The 21,530-nt window shown below is 35.9% G+C and overlaps 1 protein-coding gene across 44 annotated transcripts in view; it reads right to left on the bottom strand.

The window, feature by feature from the left end:
* RIMS1 (regulating synaptic membrane exocytosis 1) overlaps positions 1–21,530 on the bottom strand; it is a 364,651-nt gene that overhangs the window by 112,591 nt on the left and 230,530 nt on the right. For all 44 annotated transcript variants that reach the window (XM_072926549.1, XM_072926565.1, XM_041715055.2 and 41 more), the window contains 9 exons: positions 16,408–16,475; positions 15,552–15,662; positions 13,532–13,631; positions 12,023–12,146; positions 4,252–4,298; positions 3,083–3,195; positions 1,884–2,014; positions 1,391–1,562; positions 1,107–1,263 (listed from right to left, as the gene is read on the bottom strand). In XM_072926549.1, the coding sequence (XP_072782650.1) occupies positions 1,107–1,263; positions 1,391–1,562; positions 1,884–2,014; positions 3,083–3,195; positions 4,252–4,298; positions 12,023–12,146; positions 13,532–13,631; positions 15,552–15,662; positions 16,408–16,475 (1,023 nt within the window). The remainder of the gene's footprint in view (positions 1–1,106; positions 1,264–1,390; positions 1,563–1,883; positions 2,015–3,082; positions 3,196–4,251; positions 4,299–12,022; positions 12,147–13,531; positions 13,632–15,551; positions 15,663–16,407; positions 16,476–21,530) is intronic.

Below are 21,530 nucleotides of genomic sequence, written 5' to 3'. Positions count from 1 at the left end.
GGAAAACTCAACTGCAGTGACTAACTGGTGCTTCAGAAGATAGCTGAGCCAATTTAACGTCTTACAGCTGCTGCAGCCTCCTTTCCCTTTCTCTTCCCCTCAAGTCCTCAGTGATCTTCTGCTATGATAGATTATCTCTGTAAGCCTCCAAAAGACAAACTCAAGTAAAGGAAAAGAGCCACTTTTGTGCTACTTCAGTGAATATGCTGAATCAGCTTGCTGAACAGGAAAGGAGATGAGGCAACATATGGTGAGAGAGAGGAAGAGGAAACAGCACTGCCAGCTTTTAGAAAAGCTCAAGTATCTCACAAAAACTAACCTTTAATTTGGCTTCTCTATGAATATCCTGCATTTGGGCATCTATGCAGCTATTACAGCAGTAAAACATATTTATAGTTCATTCCTGAATGTGCGCCGATTTCCTATGCATTGGTTGGAGTGAATGACTTCCATGTTTTAGAAAAATCAGAAAAATAGCTTGGAAATGCATTTTAAAATAATCCCCTATATCTTTCATATTTCTAAGTAAATCTTAGTTCAAATAAACAGAGAAACTACAATGTTGAAATATCTCCTTCTTTTAACATGACTCATACAAACCTGAAATCAGACTCATGTAAACAACTGTACCTCCCAAATACATGAATAAAAATTCTCTTTTCTGGAAAGATACACTTTAATGAGCATATTGGAGGTGAGACTAACTTTATGGTGAAAAGTGTTTTTAAGTCTTGTAAGACTTCAAGGACTTCTTTTTAAAAAACAAAATGTTTTAAATTTTTTAGAAGCATTCAATAATTGTAAACATCATCTTTCTATTCAAAAAGAAACTTATGAAAAAAAAAATCTTTGAACATTTTTGTTTTGCTGATGAAAGCCAAATGAATTCCAGCAGGTTTCACACACTTGAAAGCTATACATCACAGTTGTAAGGCTGACTTGTCATAATGTCATAATTTAAATTGCCTTTCTGCCACACATTTTCACTACTTTTAAAGAATATTAAATAATATCTTTTTTATTTTATTTAGAATTTAAGTACCATTACACCATATCCAGCATTTCTAATTTAAAATTTAAGAGACCTTAATGGAATTTGGACCTACTTTGTAATTTTTTGCTAGTGCTCTCTCCACCATGAACATGTCTTCTTGGCATGAATGGTGATGGCTGAGGCAGAGGTAGTGAAGATTCATCATGTGTCTGTAGCTTATACCAATGTGGTTCATCATCTAAAAGTGCTGTCTCCAGCTCTATAAGAATCTAGCAGAAAAATCATCAGGTTTCAATTTCACATTGAAGGCACGCAGAGAAACACACACAAAATACATATGCAAATATACTCAAAACCAAACAATGAACTCAGAAGAAATGTAATTGTATGCATCACCTCTCCAAGAAATTCACTCTCTTCTTCTTGTACTCTTGGCTGATCCCATACTGTGATTTCAAGCATTCGTTCTCTAAAATCTCTACGATGTACATGTGAGTAGAGAAAAGTTTGATTCCATTTTGGCTCTAGACTTTTCTTTACTGTTTTGGTCCTTCTTTTACTTTTATCACTGAAACATAGATATTTTTTGTAAATTATTCATAGTGATAAATCAGAAAATACCATATACTCATCAGCATGTAACTGTTTTCATTTTCTTTTAGGCAATAATGCCTAAATGAAGAAAGCACTTTCTGCACAGTGGATCACATTCTTTAAAAAGTCTACAAAGTTAAATTGATACTGACTTGCATGATTCCAGTGTAATTTTTTGTTATAAATAATCTAGCTATAAAAATATATAAAAAGGAATTCTTCATAAGCATTCATTAAAACTTGATTCAATACATGGTAAATTAAACCACAATTTTATAAACTGGAATACTATTACCTTCTGTCTGGAAGAAAATACATTTTTACATAGGGATTTCTGGGGCGTCCATCTACTCTTGGTGGCAAATCTGTTGCCTGTAGAACATTTACTATTAACTGATGTCCCACTTTGTCATACCAGAGTTTAACCTACAGGAATCAAGTTACCAGAAAACATTACTGAAAATGGAGAAGAAAGAGAATTTTCAGACTGCATCAAAAATAACCACAATGTAAAACTAACTGTTGGGTTTTTTCCCCCAGAGACAATGAGATAAATTACATTTAAAATCCCTTAATATTTAATCAGGTTAGATGGAAAAGATGATGGTATATAACAAAGACTGTTATATTTATCACAGCTGAATAAAATTATGGTGCTTGATTATACTTCCATTGTTTATTGTACTCATTGCATAACCTTGGAATTGTAAGTGCACCTAAACCAGCATTTCTTAGCTCTGCACCTTAAAAGCTACATGAAATAGAAAGCTGTGCCTGCATCTTATCTCAAGGCATACTTGAAATCTATCTACTCAGATTTGTGACCTTTTCAAAAGTGTTTATAGAAAGAATAGCATAGAGCTACAAAATTTCTTGAGAGAATCATTATGTTACAAAATTTTGTTGAGAGAATCATTATGTTAGGAAGTTTTTAAGCCTGCTGTATATTCCTGAATTAATACAATAAATATAAAAAAATACAAGAATGTAGAAAACAAAGTTTAAGTACTGGCAGTATATTTAATAAGCAGGACTTCAATTAGTATTACAAGAAAGTTCCAAGATATATATAAATTAAAATGCATTACTGAATTGTGCAATGATTAACAAATATAAGGCCTTTAAATGCTTCCATAAAGAAAACAGTGATACTATGCTTGAATCTGCAGGTCACTGGACATGTACAGCAAATGCACTATTTTCAATGCAGAAGCTACAAAATTACAAGTTTCAAGGCACTTTTATGGGCTCTTGTCAACGTAAATTCCTGCACCCTTTGGTGTATTAAGACAACAATTTCTTCTGTCTGCTATGATTACAGTCATGGCTTGTTAGTGCATCCAGAGGGTTTCAAAACCTTTTGAAATATGTTGATCTTTACCAACACTGAACATTTCTCTTGGCCTCCCAATTGGCCTTGGGAATATGCAGAGCTGAAGGACCAGCAGTTCACAGATTTCCATTAAAAACCCAAGGAAAACAAAATATACTCACAGAAAGCTGTCCTGGTAGGACCTGAGGTGCATCCCGTAGGGCTCCAGGGCTAGTTGGAGATATAACAGAAATAGAAGGCCTTTCCATCTTCTGAGATTCAAAAGAGCTTGAACCTAAAACCACATGAGAAACACAAGAACTTACCCTCTAAAATCTGGATAAATTTTGAACTTCTTTTTCTTTGAATTGTATAAAGTTTATGTAGAAAAGGGAGTAAAAAGACTGGCTTTCTACCCTTACATCCCAGATTAAACCTGTAACTTTTTGGTTTATTTGAAAAAACATATAAAAGAGTATTCCTCATACATCACTGACAAACCATAGCAGATGTTTTAAATAAAATACTGTTCTCTGACTGAATTACACATCTCCCTCCCCACACAAAGTACTCTGATTCTATGATCCTAAGTCTTTGATGAATACACCACATCTGTTGTATGGATTATACTCTCAGTAGCCTCTGACATTTTAATAGGAAGACTTGCAGGACATGAATCTGGCATGGAGATATTTCAACAACTGCTGGACACCATCAGTTCTCCCCTAGTGAAACAGAGCCCTCACTAATGATATGAGCTTGTGACAAGTGATCACACCTTCCCTGTCCTAGGGAAGGTTTCTAGTTGTACCTCAGGAAAAGCTCAGACGGGAAAAGACTGGGAGCCATGGCCCTCAAATACTCTGGCTGAAAACATGCAAATGGTATAGTTAAAAAGAACACCAGTATTTTGAAGTATAAACAAAAATTTAATCTAACCAAGATTTTCTTGTTAAAAAAAAAAAAAAAGAAAGAAAAAAAGAAATGAGAACTCTGCACTTACTCTGCTTGGTGCAGGAGGTGAAATCCTGACACCATTTGTACCTTTGGCAGTCCCTTATACCTATTTTCTCTCTTATGTTAGGGGAAGTAAATTATTATTTTGGTACTAATGACACAAGATATAGAATGAAAAAATAGAATTTTGCTAGCATTTGAAATCTGTATATGTTTAATAAAATTCATATTGTTTCAAATTTAACACACAAGGTAAAAACCCATTGAATTTTGTCATACAAAAACCTCAGAGCCAATGCAATTTCCACAGATCATCATTCAGAAATTTCATAGCTGAAATAGTTTTGCTGGGTACAAGATCATGCTTAAAGAAAAGAACAAGGTGTGTACTCACTAGACTCTAATGGGGGGTGGGAAGTCTCGGGAATCCGTGGAATATCACTAAAATGTAAATGCATAGCAATTAGAAACAATAAAGACAACCTTTAGCTGTGACAAATACATTGCTTGGACCATGTTTTAAAAACATGGATCTGTTTCTATTCTAACAGGTTACAAGGAAAGAAAGAGGAAATATTTAAAGACATACTTTCCACTACCCTTCATGAAAATCACACTTACACAAACTATGTTCAGGTTAAAGAACTAGCAGATACAACATAATGAGCACCACAATGTTAACACTGTGGATGGATTACAGGATACTTTTACAACTGGAACAATAAAGGAAGAGAAATTTTAGGAAGAGAAAAATATACGGTACATAGCTGTACTTGCTTTGCCAAAAGGAAGTACAGCTATGGTGGTTCAACTATTTTTTTGGAGGAAAAAAAATAAAAAATAAGACAAAGATTAACTCACTAGTAATTTTTATATAAACATCTCAAGGAGTTCAGAGAATGAAACTGATGAGAATGTCTTACAATAATAAAAAAGGAAAACAAAGATCATTAGCGGTGTTAAACAAACAATTGAATAACGCATTTCTCCAAAAGATAAAAGAAAATGAAACCATATTACAACTGGGAATGGACGTTTTTCAACACATACATATCCAACAGATATACAGATATAAGTAAGATAAACTGATTAAGTCCACACACATCTTTCAGCATTTTATTGTCAATAAATTTACTCTTCCATCAAAATCTGGATGATGCTAGTTCCTGGCTCTTTCTATTCTCAGTCATCATTGAAAATACCTTACAAGAGCAACAATTATCTAGTATTGCACAAATCTTAACAAAGAACAGAGCAGGGAAATGGAAACAAAACTCTTCCATTAATTACTTGAATGTATTTTCATCCACATGGACTAATCCAAAATTGGAACTGCAATAACAATTCTGAAGAACATTTACAAGATTTGAAGTCTATAGTTGACAATTTTAAAGGTATTCAGACAGTCTGCTCAGTGCAGTCTGCTCAGAAATCTTTCTGACTTGGAACTCAATAAAACTCAGACTCCTAGTTATACAAAAGTCACTTACGAGAAAGAAACAAACACTTGTATCAGAAAAAGAATGCAACGGTGCCCAATCACTGAGACTTAAAGTCACTTTTCGTGTCCTGCAATTTAACTTGTGGTGCCTGTGTTTTAAAATAGACTATTTCAGCCCTGCATTAATGTCTCAAATCAGCTTAAACCTCACATCACTAAACAAGAATGTGCTTCTCCTTGTCTTGACTTCATGAGTCAAGAATAATGTGGTTTCCTCAAACTCATGGAATTATAGCTGAATTAGTCATTCTTGACACGGCACAGTACTACTCTACAAATGCTTGAACAGATATGAAAGATATGAACCTGTTGCACAGCAGGGCTGCTGTGCTGTCTTCTTCCTCTTAACATTTTCTCTTTTCCAGGTCAGACTTTCCAGGGCATTTCTCATCAGTTCGAAGTATTTACTTACCATAATCAAACAGATTTTTCTGTTCAATACAATGTTAAGTTTGCAATATTTTCATGTGCTAGAATATGAACGCTCTCATCTGCAGTATAGCATTGTTTGTAATATCACTTTTAGGATGTCTAAACGAAGGTTCACATGTGCAAGGACTGTTTCAACATGGAAAGTGCCAGCCACAGTGCCAAGTTCCATAGTCCTAGCGTGATTAAAGAAAGACACTAAAACTAATTCTGTTTGGATTTTTTTCTTGTATTGTCAACAATACAGTAGGAGAAAAAGGCTAAAAATAAAATTCAAATATTCATTACACATAAATAATAACTTAATAACTGATTCATATTTCTGCTAAGGCACTGTCACACTATTACAACCAATACAGAAAAATTTAATACAAAATCAACATGAGAAACAGATCCACACTGTTTGCATTTTAATTAGAGAATGAACATTCTAAAAGGAAAGTATAATCTAAAACTTTTCATGTAAGAAACTAGTCTTATCTAGCCTGCTTTTAATTTTGCACTGCAGAAAAAATTCTGATATATGATTTACAAAAAAGGTCTTTAAATAACTAGTAGTTCATTACTTAAAATATTCAAAACTAGACTAGTCAAAGAAAAATTAAGTGAAAAGTTATACAACTGCTTATCAAATACAGTAACAAAATTTTACTCCCCTTTTGGAGAAATATGAACTCGAGAAAAGTAGTGTCAGACACGCCTGCAGTAAAGAGGTGCCACATTCAAACTTTGTCTATCTCTACCTTGTGTGGTCTTACACGATATTGCATATTATTATCTTATGTCTGATCCTTTCATGCCTCAGTGACTATAAAAACTAAACAAAACCATACCTTATGTTGAAACTACTCTGTGCAGATATATGGTTTGTGAGAATCACTATTTTGCACAGGAACAGCTACAATTTCTCTAAGGGATATAGTCAAGAGGTTGCTCACTAAAGAAGAACCAAATTCAAATGTGGTCGTAACCCACACTTTTTAGGTTCTTCTAGGAACAGATGTATCATATTCTACACCCCAGAGAGCTTCTAAAGAGTTTCTGACTACCTCTCCCCAGTGCTTATCTTGCTATTTCCAAATCCATTCCTTGCCATCAGAACCTGTAGATCAATCTGCAGTTTGCAGTAATTACTTGAGCAGGTCTCTGGAGCTCAGCACTGCCTGGTTTATGATGGAGGTTCAACGTCCGTTCCAGGACCTAAACCACATTAACCAATGCTGCACAGAGGAACTGGATCATAGCAGAGAAACAACGGTTTTGGCAGCATTATCTGTGGAAATCTAAGCAAAGATAGCTAGCATCTGACAAAGAAAACAGAAACAAATGAAAAAAAATTTGTTTTACCTGCACTATCCCACAGAGCACACAAGAGATGGTGAGTTAGTTGCCATGCCATGCTTCTTCTCCAAAAAGTATACTGCCAAAGGATTTTCTGCGCTGTCCTATGTTAACCACTTCTCACATTGTATGCCTATTCATAGGTAATTCTTCCCCTCATATTGAGATAGCCAACCCATTAATTCTATTTTTTATAGGTCCCTTATCTACCTTGTGTTGCAGCCATTAGAATTAGTGTCAATTAGTTTCTATGGAGTTTCCATGGTACTATTGTGGTTATACTCTTCATTATTGTTATGCCTTTAGCTGCTAATAGTGTTATGTGCTTCACATTTTTCTCTAATAAACATCCTACAATTATCCATTACTTAAAATTACATTTGCTGTCAGACAGAGAAATCCAAATTTACAAGACTGAACAAATTGTTTAGACTGCAATTTTGTAACTGGCAGTCTAATTTGTGGACTTACTTCCACTATTCACTTAAGGCAAACTGTGTCATATTTGGGCTTTTTAGACCTAATATGCTAGGAATTTTTAAATCAAGACTATTAAAAGTGCTGGTACATTATTTGCATTATTAATACTGAGAGATGAAAACACTTAAATTATGTAGATGAAATACCATTTTCAGGCCTTTCGGGAACTTAGTCCCTCACAGGAATTTTTGCTGTAATGGATTATCACTTAATGCTGTATCAAGGAACTTCAATTTTGCTTAGTCAGCACCTAAAAGTACCCACCAAACTTTGACATACTAGATCTGTTGGATGGGATGAAATAAAATTCCCTGTCATGAATCTGAAACTATCACACAGTTTGGAAAACAAGACAAAGTGGAGCTAGGGACAAAATCAAACTAATCTGTTAATCAAGCAAATAATTTTCCATTATGCAGGAAAATTTACATAGATCATAACTATTAACAAAACAGTAAAAAAAGGGAAAAAAATACTGTGCAGTATGCTCTTTCTTTTGAAAACTACTATTAGGATTTTCTCTGTTGTACAATGTCTGAATTTTTTTGTTATTTTCAGATGACAGACAGGTAAATCCCAATCTGACATAAAACAACTGGACTTTGACTTATTACTGCAGGATAGAAGGGATCTGTCTTTAAATGTTAAAGTTATGTGCTCCAGGGATAATTATTTTCTCTCATAAAAACCCCAAAAAACAACCTGACCCTCAAGCAAAAGAAAAAAAATTTAAAAATCTACAGAGAAATAACTCTACACTTATCTCAAAACAAAAGCAAAATCTAATGTTATCTGGTTTTGACTACATATTGAAAAAATATATATGGGTCATCCAAAGGAAAACCTTACATTTTATTGGGTACTATTTCTGGGTGCACTATTCTACTATAAAATCTACTGTTCAGATTCAGGAAGATTCTTTGACTTTGAACAAACTTCAAAAAAAGTGTGGTATTTTTTCAGTTTTTCTTCAAGAATGTGTCACTGGAATGCAGTCACCTTGTACTTAATTTTTCTAAACTAATAGATTTATTAAATTTGTAAATTAAAATTATATATTTGATTTAATACCAAAGTTATCTTAGAAGTTTAAGGACACACAACATTTGCAATATTGACAGCAATAAATATGTCTAAACTCCATTATTTAAAATGCTAATCTAGCACTTTCCTTTTATATCAGTTCTACAGTTGCACAAATGTATTTCCATGTTTTCTTCAATTGAGATGTGGAATTGAAGTCGTGTCCAGTATCAACATATTTATTTTTTTGCTGATTTAAATTTAAAAACTAGACTTCCTAAAATCTCCTTTAGGCATGTTATTTTTAATAACAAAGCTGTACAACTGAATTTGCAATTTTTTTTTTAAGAATATCTCCTAATTTAGCTCCAAAAATGCAAAATAAAGCTTCTACTTCTCCAGGGTCTTCACCTGGATGGTAATTATAGCATTTAACAGCCACTATTATTGCATCAGACTTTCATTTTCCATTAGAAGATCAAACTGATAGGTGGAATTATCTATTAATGTCAATTTTTAAGCACTTTTAATAGAGATTGTCATTAAAAAGGCAAAATTTATTTGCAAAATATAGCTACACTCGCATAGCACAGACAAAATCAATAATCAAAACATAAATGGATATTTTAGTCAGAAAGAAAATGAATATTTTTTTGTTTCTAAAACTGAAAAAGTATCGTATTTGAGAAAAGCAAAAATTATAATTAAGATGAAAATAGAAAATTTAAAAGAATCACTTCTTATTGTAAATCATGTGACTGTGTTTTGCACGGTAAATGTGAATTTACAATAAATAATTCATATTCAATTTTGTAAGACCTAGCTCAGAACATTCCAGTTATCACTAAAACTACTATCACTAATGCAGGGCAAATCCCCCCAATTTTATCAATTTGAACAGATATTATTTTATTTCTGTTGTGGTTTGACACGGAAAAAGAATTTCTTTAGAAGGAAGAGGTCAATCCAGTTAGGGGTCAGGTTTAGATACTGACACTTAGAGTGACCAATTGAAGGTGGACACGCCTCTGAGAACACAGAGGGGTTAAAAGTGGAATTCCCAGGAGAACTCGCTCTCTTTGGTTCTGGTCATCAGAGGGTGCAGACCTCCCCTGCCCAACCCGGGCTGGCTGGGGGAGGGGAGCCATGTGGCCTGGGGAGGTAGGCCAGGGGGTGAAGGATCGGAACCGAGCTGGGCCAGCTCCTGTGGACGGAAGGGTGGAGAACATCTGAGATGTCTTTGTTCACGCCCCCAGCCTAGTTGGAAAGAGCTAGAGAGCCTGCAGACACCTGGAAGTTTGCCGGCAGAGGAGAAGGAGGGTTGGGGGGGAAGATGCCCATCGTGGGAGATGGGAGATGGAGTCCTGGGCCGAGATTTCAGCTGTCCAGGGAGTCTGGGAATTTTAACCCTTTCCTGGGAAATGAAGGCTTTGCGAAATATTTCTCCTCCTCAATCTGAAGGAAAGAGAGACAGCGTAGAACCTCAAATGTTAGGGAAAGAAGTTAGGGAGGAGATGAGGGAGTGGCTTTTGGCTGGACTCTTCTTGTTAGCCATAGAGTGAACCAATTGCTCCTCCAAGAGAGACTGCATTTTAGGGGGATGCAATGGTGAGCCAAGAGACTCCTTCAGCAACTACCATTTCAGGAATGAACAGAGAAAAGCTGAGGAGGGTGTGATGATGCCCTCCGTCTTCAGAAAAGAAGAGAAGATGATCTCTGTTCTTGGATTCTCGGCCCCAGGGGAAAATGGGGGGGACTGTGGTCCAAAAATGAGACACTAAACTGTTGTTCCTGTTAGTCCTTGGCAAAGCATCCTTAAAGGAACCCTATAAGCAGTCTCTGTCCATGCACGGTGGTGAGAGCACTGTGACATGGAGAGGAGAGTGTCACACTAGCCAGTGTGTCTGGGCGGTGCCATGTGTGACATGGAAACACAAGAGGTGGCAGCTGTGTTTCCTGGGGGTCTATGGTGCAAAAGAGACTCCTCTCTCCCCTAATAAACTCAATATTGATTATAACAAAGGGTAAAGACTTAATTAAGAGTCCAAATGTGTCTTGCTATAGTTTGTTAAAGTTAAGTAGTAGGAAGAGGAATGTTGTGAAAGGTTTTAATTTTGAATTTTGTGTGTGGTTTTTTTCTTCCTTTTTTCTTTTATAGTACTAGTAATAATAGTGTAATAAAGTTTTCCCCTTGTTATTTTAGCCTGCTTTGCTCTGTTCTTGATCACATTTCACAGCATTCAATTTATAGGTTACATTTTCATGGGGGTGCTGGCATTGTGCCAGTGTCAAAACATGACATTTTTGGTTCCCTGACCGGGAAAAATTGAATTTTAAGAAAGATAAAATAGTAATAAGATAAAAGCTGTGAGATAAGATCAAAGAAGAATAAGAGCAAAGCATGTGTTTAGTTGAATGTAATTTTTATAATGATTTTTATAATCTGTGTTCTCAGAGGCAAAGGGTGGAGTGTTGTGGCTTGACACGGAAAAAGAATTTCTTTAGAAGGAAGAGGTCAATCCAGTTAGGGGTCAGGTTTAGATACTGACACTTAGAGTGACCAATTGAAGGTAGACACGCCTCTGAGAACACAGAGGGGTTAAAAGCAGAATTCCCAGGAGAATTCGCTCTCTTTGGTCTGGTCATCAGAGGGTGCAGACCTCTCCTGCCCAGTGGTGAGCTGGGTGGGGGAGGGGAGCCATGTGGCCTGGGGAGGTAGGTCAGGGGGTGAAGGATCGGGAACCATAACAGTGTCAAACTATAACACCTTCTAAGGCATATTGGGGAAACTGAGAATATAAGAATTATTGTCACGAAACTCTGAACCTGAGTTCATAAAAAAAAAATAGAGATTATAAACATAACACATTAATGCTAATTTTTAACTGAATCTTTTGCTTCCATGTTTGACAACAAACATTTCAGGGTCAGTACAGTCTTTTCAATTAAATGTTTTGTGTTTCTTTTTTTTATTCTTTTTAAAGAAGGCCTGTTTAAAATCCTATTAGTATTGGCTTACTGGAATCCTGCAATGCTTCCCTCCACTCATGAAGACATTTATAAGTTATTCTGATCTAGTAGGCTGAAAGCCTGAAAACCAAAAGTTTGTCATGCACAGGTGTACTAATCCACCAATTTTCCTTTGCCACTTGGCAAAAGCCTTTATAGTACTTTGACCACACAGAAAACAATACTTATGCTTATACGTCACTGCGAAGGCACAAGACTGTAAATGGTAGTGAAGAAAACAGACTATACAGAATGTCAGTAACAGAAAGAAAATTGTATTCCATTATTAAGCAATAAAAATAATTAAATCACAAATAATCCCCGAAAGATTCCTATTAACAGAATTAATAACTGTGGTAAAGAAGTAAGTCTTTAGCCTTACCCAATAGGCCTTGAAACAATGATTTCAACTTGAGGTTCTGATTTTGATTCTAAAATAATGTTGTAAACTTCTTCATTTGTAGCTCCAGGCAAGGGTTTACCATTCCATTCTAGAACTTCATCCCCTTGAATTTAAAGAGAGGTTAACTCACTTTCATATTTTTTATAAGGAATGAAATCTACATTTTCAAGTAACATAAAAATGATTTATATCATGAAAGAGTTTCCTGTCAAGGTGCTTTTTAGCTGGTTGGCTCCCAGCCAACCAAGTTACTCTTGCACAAGGATGCTCTGTTCCTCATGCAAGACTTCATATTCGCAATTATTAACGTTTATGAAGTTTGTACAATTACTCAAAGTTTTATCAACTACCTAGATTTTGGATGTTTTTTATAAGGAAAAAAGTGGTTTTACTAACTCCAAGGACTCATCGGTGCCTTTTTTGTGTGCTCTGGTCCTGTGCAATAGGATGAAATAACTTTCACACATTGGACACGTGCAAAACAATATCTTTTATCTGGGAAATAATTTTGGCACTAAAACAAGTTTTAGAAATTAAAAATAGCTTTCATTAAAAAAAAAAAAAACAAAAAAACACTAGATCAGAAATAGAAAATCAGGATTTCAGCCCAAATGGTTTAAGATGAATGGAGACAAATTAATTTCCTGTAATTATAATCTGCATTTAAAATCCATAAACAACTTCTGATTTGGTAAGAAAGAAAAAACTAAAAATTACAAAAAAGTAGAATTTTATTAGAGACTCATCATCCTTTCTAGTTATTTATTACTATCTGCTTCAGGCAATCATCCTAAAGCCATCCACACTCACACTGGAGCTTCTGGGTTCTTAAGACACTACATAGGTACTTTGGTTTGTTAAGACAACATTTGGAAAGTAGCTGCTTAGAGCTATAGTAAAAATATAAACCATTAAGAAGTGACTATGAAAGCCAAATGCTGTGCATAATTCTCACATCATTTAGAAGCTTGAAAAGTGCCATTAGCACAGCCATTTATTTGTAAGTGCAATATATACATCTAATAGAAATGAAACGGTTTAGGACCTTTTTTTGGCTTATTTTCCATTTTCATTTGTAACAGTTAACACTAAAAGGAACACTAATAAAATCCACTGTGTATGCAGTGTGTCATCCTTCAGTGATGTTAATTTTGTTTGCCACAATAAGTTAAAAAAAAATGTTTGCATTGCTTCTGTGGAGTGTAATAAGCAGCTCCTGAGCTAGCAAACAAAAATTTACCACTGTCATTCAGTCCTCTTACCAGCATCCCTCAGGAGTGTCTTTTGTTTTGCTCATACATCCAAGCAATTGGTGTTCATAATAAACTAGAAATGTAGGCAACCATGGCATTTCATAACATTACAGTACTGTTCTGTATTTAAAAAACATTACCATAACACATGACAAATGTTACTATAAATTAAAGGTTACATTCAATAGGCCATTACTAAAAGACAATATATTTTATACACAACTGATTGATTTACCTGCTCTGAGATGCCCCACCACATCAGCCAAGCTACCTTTCTTCACTTTGGTAATGAAGGCACCAAGTCGTCCTAATTCTGTCATTTTTCCTCCAACAACCTAGTTAATCATAAATTTGTGAGTCTCCAAGCCATCAAGCAGAAGTCACATAAAACACAAATATATAGACTAATCAGTTTTCACATTATTTTTAAAATTACACCTGAAATGTTCATAGACAAACCTATTGTCAATTTGGGTTTTAAAGAAGTTTAAAGACAAAAAGAAGTAAAACTGACACACAGTGAATAAAATTCATATTCCTTTTACTGTTTTTGAGCAATCAGTCTTACACAGTTTACTGAGTGCCTTTGTTGCAGAAAGAACACTTAATAAATAACCGGGTAAATGCACTTTTTACAAATAATTGTCATATACTCAAATTTAAATTGCAAGTGTATGAAATCCCAAAATGCAGCTGGTACATCAATTGAAAAAATAGCAAATTCACTACTATTACATATGGGCAATTAGTTCACAAGAATGTTGGTACTGCTAAAACATAGGCACTCATCCAAGAACATGACACGACAAGCTGGAAACTTCTGGCTTTTCTTGAACAGAAGAGAAACTGAAACTGAAGAGATCTGTTTTTGAAGATGACTACAGGATATAGAGATCAGGAACATCAATAAAAAACCAAGTGCCCTCAAGAGGCCAGATTTTATATAAAATACAAAGAAAATGTAGTGTTGCTGACTTATCTCTTTAACTATCTTACTCTCTCCAGTCAGGTGAGGGGCTTTTTTGTTCTGGTTTATTTTTGGTCAGGAAGATCCCAGAGGAGTTTATAATAAAATGAAAGAGTGGAATGATGGTTCATTAGGTATTTGTTCCCCATGTTGCAATCACAATAACTAGCAGGAGCTTTAATATCAAAAAAGTATCCAGAAGCCTATCTGCCAACAATATTGTCACATTATAGTGTGTAAAATTTATCAATGGGGGCCTTAGTTCATATTACGTACAACTAAAACTTGAAAAATCAAGAGAAGCTCTTCAACTCTACAATCTATTTTGCCTACTTGGAGCAACCTTTTTTTCTCACATATTCAAATAGAATCGTTTGCTGGCATCAAAGATCTGCTTTTTGCTATACACTACTGAACATTTAGTAGAGTGAAGCTGTTTCATCTTTTGTGTTTCCATGCCACAATATCTCACTTCAAGGTGGGAATATTTCAGATCTTGCATTCTTTCTGTTGTCCTCAGTGGAGAGGGAAGGACACCCAAATTAAATTCTATCAGCCATCTTTGTTGCTCCATAGATTTAAAAATATACAAGAGAGAGAAATGCTTGAACTGGTACACTGTATTCCCCATTAGCTTCAGAAACAGAACTCTCTTTTAAGTGTTCTGGTAATTTTGACACATAAACCTAAAACTCTGCTAAAAATGTAAACTGGAGATTTAAATCAATTAGACAGTGTTGCCAATATCTTAATTTTGGGGTGCTACATTAACTGGAATTACATTTAATATAACCCCTACTATGATTTAAGAGGATTTTTGTGTAAATATTTGGGTTTTTTCTACAAAAATTCTGTTTTCAAATGGTCGTGTGGCTTTTAAACACAGTCCTTGTAAGCATTTGCATCCAGATGACATTTATGATTGTGAATTATAAGATTAATTACTTGACTAAATTGCAAACAGCAGAGCTAGAAAAGGCAGGACTCCATTAATGTATTGCCATGTGTAGTACGTATCTTGCTGACAGGAATCTGAATAAATATACCCTTTTGAATCAAAATGGTTCAGCCCCTTTGTCATGGATGACTGAAGACTGTATAGAAGGAGTAAATGTATTTATAGTCATAATTTATCTGTATAACTTTCAAAATTTAGGAAAAGAGAGGAATACATTTTTTGTCAAAAGACCATATGATTAGAGAGTCCTCTGATTTAATGTGTTACACCTATATGTCTAAGGTCAGTGGAACTTCTTTGCATTTAGCACATAAACCATCTAATACTTACTTTTAGCCCCAGTAATGCACCTGATTCTTTAGGCATGGTTGTTCTCTTGTTAAGAATAACACGCCCAATTAAGCGATCTCCCTCTTTGGAAGGTTGCCACGTTACGGGATGCTGTTAAAGAACAAGCAATTAAATTGAATTGGAATTTTAAAACTGTGAACATCCTCCAGTATTGAGATGCATATGTATAAACCAATAAAATTACTGCATCGTCATGCCACAGTAGACACAAACATCCTTCAGATGTGTTACATAATGCACCCGAGTTTTCTATCAGTATATCTGTTGGACCCTGGCTGCATTAAACATTTATGCCTCTTGTAGGAAAATCTCTGCATTAGGTCTACAGATAGAACTATAATCCAGTTCAAACTTCAATAAAATTAAACATTTTCAATACACCTTAGATAATAAGATTAAATATTTATTTTTAAATTACACAGCTCTGAAAACCACATTCAGAAATTCTGTTCTTTAGAATAACATATGTTATACTATATAAGGGTTGATTATATAATAAAAACAAAATTATGCTTTCCAATTCCATGTCTTAAGAAAAAAAAAATCATTAATCTTTCCCAGAGCAGCATCACACTCACAACTACTTTTCTTTTGTTCATGGTGATATTAAGTTCCATGTCTATAAAGGAACTACAGTCAAGTTAAGATTCAGGTAATTTTGCAAATATGCATTTTGATAAAACTTCCTTTCTCATTTCCATTTCCTTGGTAGTCTAAAACAAATATTCATATGATTTGTGTAGAAATTTTTTTATAGTCAAATGTCTATGCCAAACTGAAATAATTAGCAAACATTTTAACTTATACTTATGAATCCCTATTTTCTATTTCTTACCGAACTAATAGGGGACGTCTCTCTGCTGTGCCACGTGGCAGGATCCAGCCAGTAATAATCCAAGTCACCTGGAAGAATATGAATAGAAAGAAATGTGTAATCTCTCAAACAGAGAAAGATGTATGAATGATTACTTCTGCATGCATGAATTTTAAAGTGCAATCATTTGATAAAGCAAATGCAAAACTTTTATTATGATAAAAATCAATATATCAATTTGAAAACAATATAGTGTATTAATATAAAATAATTATATTTTATAATTAGTTTGCTTTTTTCATGAATTGCACCTTAGAATTGGTTGTGCACACTGTCTATTTTTACCTTTGCTCAGTCCAAGAATGGACCCCAAAGCATCACATTTACAGCCCTCCTCCTCCCCATCATCTCCATAATAAACACACAGGACTACAGCTAATGATGACACGAGAGGGAATACTCCACAAAAAAGGCACTTAGTTATAGTTAAGGACAGAACAGTAAACCATGCTCTAGAATCTGCAAAGATCAATGTTGTGACAACAGGTACTGTACAGAGCGAGAGGCACAGGAGCAGGAAATAGAGTACCAGAGGGAACAGTCACACAAATACAGCAAATAGTACCAACAGCAGGTACAAGGCTTCAATCTTCTCTTTCACTTGGGACAAACTTATATGCTGGGTACCTCAAGAAAATTACCACAAATTACAGTGGTCTGGAAGCCATCAGCCTATCAGGACACAGAGGCAATATATCTTCAATATCTTACTTTATAAAAGAGATCTCTGTAACACTATTGTTAGGTGCCTGTGTTTAGTAATAGTAGTGGATTGAATAGAAACCCAAATAAAGCATGTAAGGGAGAAGAAGATACCTTCACATGCAGAGATATTTTAGTTCTTTCTCTACAAATACCTAGATGATGATTATGAAATACAAGTTGCAACATTCTCTGTAACTCATACAACCTTTAGTAGCTTACCATCTACATGATCATATGCTCAAGTTTATTTTTAAACAGCATATTACTATCATATGCATAACTGCACGAGGCAGTCTCTGGTTTCATTAGCTACTTAAGTTCTGCAGGTTTGGAAAACACATTAAATCACATTAAAGATCTTTCAGTTTTATTTTTACGATCTTTCCTTGTGCCTCTATAAACTTCAAAAGTACGAGAACAACAAACCCACAAACTACACTGACACCTGCAGTGCTGGCAGCAAGCTCTATGATACAAAGCTCCCCAAGTTTCAGTAATGGACTCAACAGTAACACCAAAAATGAACTGTCTCCTGTGTGGGCTGGCCTGTCACATGCCAAACACAACACACCTCGTCTTCTTGTTTCAGAGTTATTTGCTTAGCAATAGAGAAAGCAACAGTTCAGGAGGGAATAAATGTCAGCTCCAGCATGCAGACGAATGCATCCAAGTCCTCAAACATATTTCTGCTCACCCCCATTGTTCCCTGCTTTCTTTTCCTGTCTTCCTTCCTAGATTCAGCTTCTTGCTTTTAGTTTCCTTGCTGGTCTTCCTCCTGGTTGCTGCAGATCCATTTACTTCTTGCACCTAGCATCTTTTTCCACAAAGTCCCTGCTGTAGCAAGATTCTCTCATACATCTTCTGTCTTATCTAACCTGCTGATTTTCCTGTTCTCACCATCTACCTACCCTATTGCTGCCTTTTCTCCCCTGCCCATTTTTTTCTGTCATCCATCTGCTTCTAGCTTTACTGTTCTTTCTGTATTTTAATCCCTCTTTAGCCTCAAATCCTCTGATGCTAAGCTACATTCCTGCACCCTCCTCCCCACATCTGAACCTTTACGTGTCTGTCTCTTTCCCCCCTTCTGTCTGCCCCATGCTTTGCAAAATTCCAAGCACCAGCTACATCCACAGCAGCTGGCCATAACACCAATTCTCTCACCCTCTCCTCTCAAAAACTGAGGGCAGGAACTGCACTGCAAATGCAGCTCTACTGAGCTGGAACATGAATGATATGCTCAGAAGCTATAAAGGTAGCTATCAAATCAAACACTTTGACTGAAGGTCACTGAAAGTGGTAAGTCTACCATTTGGTAATACTTTAAAAGCTACAAGAATATGTAAATTGGATGAAGAAAAGTACACATTCTTTAAAAACAACTCAATTTTTAAAGTTCCATTAAAATTCAGTATGATACAGACCACTGGCACACAGATCTCTGGGGCAATTTATAACTATAAAAAAGATTATACACTGGAAAATGTCAGTTAATCTATTCATAAACACTCATCAAATAGAACATAAAAGTTAAGACACCAATGAAAAAAAACCCCAAATGGGCATTAAAAATATTTTATGCCAGCAACACTGATACTAGGGACATCTGCAGTTCAGTACTCTGTTATATCTTTGAAAATAATTTCTCCTTGGTCATCCTATGCCATTGCTGCTTCTTTGCCTGATGCCTATTTATGCTATTCTTGCACTGCCACACTCCAGAACTCACTCTTTAATTGCACAAAATAACTTCACAGCAGCAGCGTTATGGAGATCTGGGAATAGGTAGGTAACATGCAAAAACTTACTAAGACCATAGCTTCAAAATTTCAGGTTTTCTCAAAAAAACCCCACCAAAACTGAAAACAAAAATCCCTATACACAGAGAACACTCTATTGGTGAAAGTCATTAAAAATAACTAGTAAAGCAAGAAAAATTTAAGACATTAAAGAGAGGAAAAAACTACTTTTATAAGGAGCAAATAATAGCTTTATAGGCTTAAACTACTTTTAAATAGTCTTTAAACCATTCTTTAAAAACATGAACAACTTAAAAATAATAAGCCCCCAAAAAAATACACATATACTGCATCATTTTTGTACGTTACTGATGTATTTCTAAAACATATTACTAAAAAGGCATTTTCAGTTATAATGTATGATTTCCATAAGACCAGCTGAGTAAAACAGAGTATATATTTGTAAAACTTTATTTCCTAAGGGAAGAATTTAAAAGTTGTATCCTAACAGCAAGGTAATGCTTTTCCTATTAACATGCTTCAGTTCAATTACTTTACTCTTGGATGCACATGGATACAATAATAACTTACAAAACACAAATGTGTTGAGCTTTTTCCGTAAGTCTTTTGCAGCCTTCCATCAAGATTCTAGATGGGGAGTAAAAGTCTTAATAAATTCTCATTGTTTTTTTATCTGCAATAAGTGTGCTTTCAAAATAAAGGGAAAGCTAACTCATACAACCAAAAATCCATTTTCTCAAAAATCCTTTGTCTTCAGCAGCACTATTCATACAAAAAGCTAATGCTGGGGTACTGTGATTTTAAGTACGATCCTGAAAAGCTGAGAATTTCTTGAAAAACAGCCTTGTCTGTGGGAGGGGGTGTGGCCGATGGCCCCCCTGCTTTGCCTTGGGAGGCGGGAAACGCGCCTCACTTGTCCCTCTCACAAAGCCAAAACAAGCACAAAATATGAGAGGGTCTGTTATTGCCTATGAACAGGTATGCTGATTTCCAAAGAGTCTTGAATACTGGGGTTAAAATAACCCGAGATGTTTTCCTAAATCCATCCAGACTGTATTCAGAGACCACTGATATTCAGCAAAGAATGTGCTTCAGCAAATTGCTCAAATTCATATGTGCTGGATCTGCAGGAGTTACTTAAAAGAAGCAGAAATTAATACGTGTCAGTCAGCCCATGTTAGGCACTTAATTGACCATTAGCAGCATGCTACTGCTAATTAATACAGCAGTTCTATCAGATAACTAAGAAACTTAGACAAATATTTTTCACAGGCTACATCTAAAATTACTCTGCAAACTGAGTAGTCAGACTACATCTCTCTAATTAACCTACAGAATCATAGAGTGGCTTGGGTTGGAAAAGACCTTAAAGATCGCTTAGTTCCAACCATATCTTCCACTAGACCAGGTTGCTCCTAACCCCATCCAGCTTGGCTTTGAACACTGTCAGGGATGGGGCATCCACAACCTCTCTGTGAAACCTCTTCCAGCACCTCACTCCATTCACACTCAAGATCTTGTCTAAATATGCTCTTTTTCAGTTTGAAGCCATTCTCCTGTGTCCCATCACTACAATCACTTGTAAAAAGAAATTCTGCAGGTTTGTTGTAGTCCTCCTTTAGGTAGTGAAGAGCTACTAGAAGGTCTCGCCAGAGCCTCCTCTTCTTCAGGATGACCAACCCCAACTCTCTCAGCCAGGAGACATGCTTCCATCCTCTGACCATCTCCATAGCCTTCCCTGGATTCACTCCAGGAGGTCCATGTCCTGCCTATATTGGGAGCCCAGACCTGGATCCAGCATTCCATGTGGTATCTCACCACAATGGAGTATAGGGACAGAATCACCTCCCTCAACCTGCTGGCGCTTTTTAGGCAGTCCAGGATGTATTTGGCTTTCTAGGCTACAAGCTGCCAGCTCACATTGAGCATTTCATTCACCAACACCTCCCAAGTCCTTCTCAGGGCTGCTCTCAATCCATTCTCCACTCAGTCTGTACTTGGGGTCTGTTGATAAAATCCATCTCTCTCCAGTTTAGAGGCAAGGATGCCATATATGGGACAGTGTCAAATTTCTTGTACAAGTCCAGGTAGCTGATGTTACTCTTCCTTTATGCTGTAACCTCTTTGTAGAAGGCAACTAAATTGATCACACATTATTTGCCTTTAGTGAAGCCCTGCCGGCTGTCACCAATCACCTCCTTATTTTCCAGTTTCCTTAGCAGAGTTTCCAGGATGATCTGCTCTATGATCTTGCTGGGCACAAAGGTCAGACTGGCCTGTGGTTCCCACCACCTCCCTTTTTTTTTCTCTTTTTAAAAATGAGGATTATGTTTCCACTTTTCCAGGCATTGGGAACCTCACCAGACTGCCAGAACTTCTCAAATATGATGGATAGTGGCTTAATCACTTAATCTATCACTTTCTTCAGGAGTGGCAGATGCATCTCATCAGGCCCCATGGACTAGTTCACCTCCATGTTCCTCAGATGGTCTCAAACCTGATCTGCTGCAGTGGGCACTTTCTTCATCTCCCAGTTCCTGCCCTTGCCTGTGGCAGCCTGGGCAGTGTGGCTGGAGCACTTCTCAGTGAAGACTGAGGGAAAAAGTAATTCAGTACCTCATC

The sequence above is a fragment of the Taeniopygia guttata genome, chromosome 3, assembly GCF_048771995.1.
Source record: "Taeniopygia guttata chromosome 3, bTaeGut7.mat, whole genome shotgun sequence".
NCBI classification, from domain to species: Eukaryota; Metazoa; Chordata; class Aves; order Passeriformes; family Estrildidae; genus Taeniopygia; species Taeniopygia guttata.
This window is presented reverse-complemented; position numbering and strand designations above follow the sequence as displayed.